The 7,154-nt window shown below is 43.8% G+C and overlaps 1 protein-coding gene across 1 annotated transcript; it reads left to right on the top strand.

Annotated features, from left to right (window-relative positions):
• The first annotated feature begins 4,036 nt into the window (after positions 1–4,036).
• SPMIP9 (sperm microtubule inner protein 9) lies at positions 4,037–6,694 on the top strand. The gene is made up of 3 exons (XM_019757037.1): positions 4,037–4,063; positions 4,765–4,857; positions 6,269–6,694. The coding sequence occupies exons 1-3, from the start codon at positions 4,037–4,039 to the stop codon at positions 6,692–6,694; spliced, it is 546 nt and encodes a 181-aa protein (XP_019612596.1).
• Positions 6,695–7,154: the final 460 nt, after the last annotated feature.

The following is a 7,154-nucleotide window of genomic DNA, read 5'->3' as shown; positions in this document are numbered from 1 at the left end:
AGTAGGAACTCAGAACATACGGGTGAATATTGGCATGAAGAATGCCAAATACCTTCACAGACTCATCCATGTGACTTCCTACATTCATTTTAGGTGGCTATTCTATGCCTGTGTTACAGAGGATCAAACTGACTTCTTCTGAACTTACATGATTTACCCAAGGATCTGAGGACAGTTAAGTCTCAGGATTTGGAGTGAGAACTCCAGAATCAACTTGGTAATATTTTCCTGGGGGGAAAAAAGTGCATGTGTGTGTGTATATATATATATATATATATATATATATATATATATATATATATGATTTTATTGGGGAAGAGGAACAGGACTTTATTGGGGAACAGTGTATACTTCCAGGACTTTTTCCAAGTCAAGTTGTTGTCCTTTTAGTCTTAGTTGCAGGGGGCACAGCGCACCAGCCCTTGTGGGAGTCGAACCGGCAACCTTGTGGTAGAAAGGATGTGCTCCAAACAACTGAGCCATCTGGGAGTTCAGCGGCAGCTCAGCTCAAAGTGTTCAATCTTAGATGCGGGGACGGGGAGCCCACCAACCCTTGTGGGAGTCAAGGAATCGAACTGGCAACCTGTGGTTGAGAGCCCACTGGCCCATGTGGGAATCGAACTGGCAGCCTTAGGCGTTAGGAGCACGGAGCTCCAACCACCTGAGCCAGTGGGTCAGCCCTCTGAAAAATATATTCTTAAGGAACAAAAATCACTTGTTTGGGCCCAGCTGTCCCCTCTACAGCCATTCTGTTTTTTAACCTGTTCTTTGCCATTTATTTCAGTTTTATTAAATTCACAAGCACTTCTTAATCCCTAGGCTTAAGTGACAGTGCACAAGGGATAAACTGAGAAACAATTAGTTCTTTGCCATAAGAATCCCATAGTCTGTTAGGAGAAATAACTTCTGTAGCTCTCCAAACTTGAATTTGTTGAAACTGCTTCAGCTGTAAGTTACATAAACTCAACTAAAACTGGCTTTAGCAAGAAAAGGAATATATTGGGGCTCACATAAACTGCAGTTTCTGTGTCTATGCAAGCAAGCTTCAGGCATGGTTGGATCCAGGGGTTCAGTGTCTTCATGATGTAGTTAGTTTCTGTCTCCATCTATTGGGTCTTCTTTCCTCTGTTGATTTTATTGTTGTCCAAGCTCCTTCCACATGGTACACAGATGGCCTCGGGCAGCTCAAGGCTCCCACGGTTCTTACTGCCCACCATCTCAGAAAGAGAGAGACGCTTTCCCAGGAGTTGGGGATAATCGATCACTGTGGCCTAGAGGATGGAATATTCTGGGGACAAGATGCTATTTAGAACTGCAGCAGAGTCAGCACCACCCAAATCACACGATTCCCAAAGGAAAAAACATAAGATTCCTAAAGTTCTCTAAAAGGGAAGTTGGTATGTCACTATGGAAAGAAGGGGGAAATCGGAGATTCACAACAGACTGCCTCTCTTGGCCTTGTGTCCTCTCCCACTCCTTTCCTTGTCCCTTCTTGCTCCAAGGTGTCCTGTCTTACAGGCTTTGCACTTGCTGATACCCCCTGTGCTAGGATACCCCCTCCTCCAGATCTTTGCGTGGCTGATTTCCTACGTTTCAGATCTCTGCTCTAACGGCACCTTCTCAGAGAGGGTTTCTCGGGCCTCCTATCTCAAGTGCTGACTCCCACTTTCATTTTCTTACATGCCCCTTCATTGATTTGCTGGAGGCTCAATGGCTTATTACTTTGTTTACTGTGTCTTTTGCTCTCTCCAGAATGTGAGCTCTGTGCAAGCAGGGGGTTCCATCTATTTTGTTCATTGTTGAATGCACAAGATTCAGAACAGTGCCCAACAAAAAATAAGTGCTCCATAAAGATCGATTGAATAAATGAAAGGAGTCTGTGAGAGACCAAGGAGACCAAGGAGAGCATCTAGTGAGAGACCAAGGAGAACTTCATGGAGGAAGTGGACTTTAAATAGAGGAGCCTTTTTAAAAATTATAAAAATAGGTAACAAAATTTACTATTTCAACCATTTTTAAGGATACAATTTAGTGACATTGAGTACATTTATAATGTTGTGCAATCATTACCACTATCCTTTTTCAGAGTTCTTTCATCTTCCCAAACTGAAACTCTATACCCATTAAACAATAACTCCCCGTTCCTCACTTGCTTTTGTCTCTAACAAGCACTACTCTACTTTCTGTCTCTAGGAATTAGATAACTCTAGTACCTCATGTAAGTGGAATCATACAGTATTTATTTTTCATGGCTAGCTTATTTCACTTAGCATGATGTGTTTCATGGTTTATCCATGTTGTGGCATGTATTAGAATTTCCTTCCTTTTTAAAGCCTAATAATATTCCATTGTGTAGATAGGCCACATTTTGTTTATCCATTCACCTGTTGATGGACATTTGTGTTGCTTTCACCTTTTGACTATTGTGAATAATGCTGCTATAAACATGGGTGTACAAGTATCTGTTCAAGCCCCTGATTTCAATTGTTTTGGGTGTATAGATACTCATAAGTGGAATTGCAGGATCATATGGTAAATCTATATTTAACTTTTTGAGGAACCACCAAACTGTTTTCTATAGCTGTTGCACCATTTTACATTCCTACCAGCAATGCTGGTTCCAATTTCAGGGGTTCCAGTTACTCTACATCCTCGCCAACACTTGTTATTTTTCATTTTTGGATTACAGCCATCCTAATGAGTATGAAAGAGGGTGAAATTTTGACAGATGAAAGCGGGATGAGCCAGCTTTTCCCTGGAGGGGCTATGGTATAAGGTAGATTCGGTCACTCACAGTCTGATGTCATAATTCACATGGGGTTTGTTTGACTGCGTCCTGTAAATAGATAGATTCTGTAGAGTATTGGAAAGCCCTTGCCTCCCAGGTCCCTTCTGATGCTGGCTCAGGTGTCCTAGGACACCCAATCACAATGACCAGGGACTGTGACCAACACAGCCTGCATCATGTAGGTCAGGGCTCACCTCAAAGACAGGTGTGGCAGTGGGACACAGTGGCAGGCCTCTCCATGCAACAGGGGCCCCTGGCGTTAGGAGGGCAGGCGCGTCATCTTCCCCTTGGCAGAAGGAAGCATAGGTGCTGTTTGCACTGAAGCGGGTCCCCAGTCCCCGGGAGGTGCTGTCTATGCACAAAAAGGAGTGGACACTGGGGCCAGGTGAGGTCTGGCAACCACCCCTTTGGGACACAGTCCACTGAATGGAGTCGGGGCTCAAGACAGGGTTCCAAGGGAATGACATGAAGTAACGATCAAGACCCTAGGGGTCCATGAATATAAGACAGGGTGAAGCTCAGGGAGTTCCCCCTTCCCCAGGCAGTAAAGCCTCTCCACAGGACTTCAGGGCTGGGGGTCAGGGGCAAGCTTGGAACTACACACGCTATCATTTCCCTGGGAATGCAGAGCCTCACAACTGTCTTCACCCTGGATACCCCCAATCTCCACTAGAAAACTTGCTGTGCTTCTGAATCAGGGTGCCACTAAGTCCTAGGCTTGACCCTTGCTTCCTCGAGATAGTTCAGAGCCCCGGTTTGGTGGGACTTGTGTACTGGAGTCAGATCCTCCTGGCTCTAAGAGCCCATTCTATACACGTCTTCAAAACTCTGCATCAGCAACACTATGTTGATAGCTCAACATGAGCCAAGGTGGGAGCATTTACACCACAGAAATTGGCAAATGCTATGAATTGGGGTTTATTTGTCCTCCAAAAATAATTGTTGAACATTTACCAGCACACCACTTGCCTTGCTAGTAGACTCACCTCTGCTTAGGAGGCAAATTTGATGTTCTCAACAGCGCTAATTGCTTCCAATTCTTGGCCCCTTTGTCCCAGGGCCGTTGTCCACCAGCTCATTTCTCCCTGCTGTCATCACTAACCCCTGGGTGGTCGAGTACTTACAGGACGGGGCTAAAGGGACGGGGAAGTCATGCTTGGTTGGCACAGCTTTGTGGACAGTGGCTGCTTTCCTTGCCTGTGGCAGAAGCAGGCCTAACAAACTTTGTCTGTACCTAGGTTGTGTCCTATGGCAGGTGTGGTGTACCCCAGACAGGTGAGTGTTGTGGGCTTCTGTCCCCTGTGACCATCTCAAGATTGGGCAGCAAATAGCCCCAGGGGTGGGCCAGGCTCTTAGGCTCTTTGGGTCTCCCTCTGGTCATCATTTTGAAATGGTTTTCCTTTCTTTTTTAAACAGGTAGAGGAAAGCTAAGGGTTTACCATTTTCTGGAGGTTCATTTATTTATTCAGCATGCATTTATTAGACCCCTTTGGTGTGTCAGACACTGTGCTGGGCTTTGAGGCTGCAGAGATGTCTAAGATTAGGTCCTAATCTAGTGCATTTCATTAAATCAATTATAATACACCATATTAAGCGCTATAGTGCAGGATGTTAAAGGTGCTTTGAAGGCAGAGGAGAAAGAGTTTAGTTCCTGGGAGGTGGAGAATAAAAGGGCGGGAGAAATGTTTTGGCAGAGAGATTTAATCTGGGTCTGGGAGGATATGTAGGAGTTGGCCAGTCAGTGAAGAGTGCAACTAGCATTTCCAGCAGGAGATGAGAGCATGTGCCAGGTACATGTGAAGAGAGGAAAGAAGTGAGGCTGGAATACGGATGGTATGGAGGGGAGCCCAGGGGTGAGGTGGGAAAGGCCAGTAGAAGCCAGATCATGAAGGACTATGAATGTCAGGCCACTGATGCCTTTATATGGAGGTACACACAACGGGATCTCTTGCTTTGTATTCGCCCTTATCCTCTAGGCCCCTGTGGATTTAGACATATATCAAAGCACCTATATGGTCAACTATAAACCCTTTGGGAAGCACAAGTACTCCAGGGTCACACCACAAGAGGTAAGAAGTTACTGAGTCCTGTCTTCCATTCACTTGCTCAGTGAAATCATCTTTATTTCATTTTTATTATAAGTGTGGACATTGGAGACACTTATTTAGAATAATACCTGATGCCAAGAGATCTAAGAGGTCTTTTACGTGTATGTGTGTGTATGTATTTTAAAAGGTACATCAAATATATGTCATGTATACAGAAGAGTGTAAATAATATACACTTACGGTTTAAACAGCACTGATAGCAAATTGTTTAGACTTGCCTTTTACGCACTTTATTATATATTGAATCATATTATTTGTATTCTTCTGTGACTTTTATTGTTTGCTCAACATTATGACATATCCTTCATTTTCTGCTGTAGAGTATTACACTGCATGAATATGCCACCATTTATTTGTCCCTTCTCCTGTTGGTCAACATTTGGGTTAATTACTTTTTTGTGACGCTCCCACTCCCAAACGTTACAATGAACATCGTCACGTGCACAAGTTCACCCATCGCAGAATGGAATGAGGGACTTGTCGTAGGGCACATCACTGTTTTCCAGAACAGCCACTCTCTAATCTTGCCATTACTTACTATTATCAGACATTTAAAATGTTTGCCAATTTGGTGGGTTTGAAACAACATTTTCCTGTCGTAATTCTCATTTCACTGATTATTAATGAGGTTCAGCATCTTCTCACTTGTTTATGAATATTTATTATTCTGTGAAACATCTTTCCATGTCTTTTGTCCAGTTTTCTAGTGAATTGTTTGTCTTTTTCTTATTCATTTGCAGGAGTCCTTTAAATTCTGGCATCTTTCATTTGTCAGCTATATATGTGGCAAAACTCTTCTCCAGTTGGTAGTTTGTCTTTTCACTCTGTCTTCCAGTGAATAGAAATTCTTATTTTAATATAACCAGATGTATCAGTCTTTTCCTTTATCGTTTAGTCATTTTAAGTCTTGTTTAAGAATTCTTTTCCTATCTTCAGGTATCTCCACAAAAAATAATAAGATCTACACAAACAAAGGTGGAACAATTTCTGAGATACAGTATTTAGTGGAAGCGAAGTGCAGACTGGAATTATAATATGAGTCATTTATGTACAAACCAGGGCCATATATATATACATATATATTTACATGTACAGAAAATATTGCTAAAAAGATACAAAAACCTCCGATGATAGTGGTTGCCTCTGGATTTGGAAACCAAGGGAGGAGGAGGGTGGGAAGGACAATTTTTCATTATTAACCCTTTTGTATTATTTCAGTATTTCCCTCTGTTGTGTATATTATCATGCAGAAACCAATTTAGAATTTTTTTTTAAATAAAGAAAAGTATGCTCTGTTTGGGATACTTCTAAGGAAGCTGCATTGCTTTCCACCTCTCTCAGCCCTCCATTTGTGTATGATTTGTTCCCACAGCAAGTGAAGCTAGAGAACCAACTCCGGGAAAAAGAGTTTTATAGGCCCATCCCTAACCCCAACCCCAAGCTAGAGGATGGATACCCCACCTTCAAAAGACCCCACATGACCGCCAAAGACCTGGGGAACCCCGGTTTCTTCCCATCACTGGACCGTGTGACCACAGCAGAGGAGGAACACAGCAGGCTCACCAGCATCTGCCCGTCGGTGTACCCAGCTTCCCACGCTCTGTACGTGCCCCAGGGCGATCGGCGCCGGGTCCACCAGAGTGCCCAGTTCCCATGCCTCCTGGAGCCTGAGCGCCAACCTGCTGCAGAAGAGGGCAAAGGTTACTTTCTTCTGCCTGGTTGCCTCTGTCCTTGTCACTATACAGTCAGGGTGCCTATCTTGAACCGATGGGGACCCCTGATGCCATTTTACCAGTAGGAAGGGTGAAAACACCTTCCATGGTCACTATGGAAATCCCTCCCCCTCCCAAGGAAAACCCCACTCTGGCCTTGGATTACAGAGAGGAGACTAAAAATAAAACCCTGGAAAGATGATCCAGCAGCACCAGGCTGTACTTGTTGTACTTTACTCCCTGGCCTGCCCTGGGACACAGCATCCCCACTGCAGAATGAGGGAGGGAGGAGGGGAAAGAAGGAAAACTGGTCTGGAGGGAGGGCTGGAATTGGTGTGATGCTACATTATAAGTAAGAGTCCCACTATAAATATTCTTGCTGTTTTAGGCCTTTGCTTACAAAATGGGAAAAAAGTATGTTTCTCATAGTCATCGGAATGTTAGGTGCGATTGTAAAACTTGAAATGCTGTTCGATAGCTTTTCCCCTCAAAACTCATATTTCAGTTTCTTCACCTCTCCTACCCTTGTAGCAAGCAATAGTAACC

Source organism: Rhinolophus sinicus, linkage group LG05 (genome assembly GCF_036562045.2).
Source record: "Rhinolophus sinicus isolate RSC01 linkage group LG05, ASM3656204v1, whole genome shotgun sequence".
Lineage (NCBI taxonomy): Eukaryota > Metazoa > Chordata > Mammalia > Chiroptera > Rhinolophidae > Rhinolophus > Rhinolophus sinicus.
This window is presented reverse-complemented; position numbering and strand designations above follow the sequence as displayed.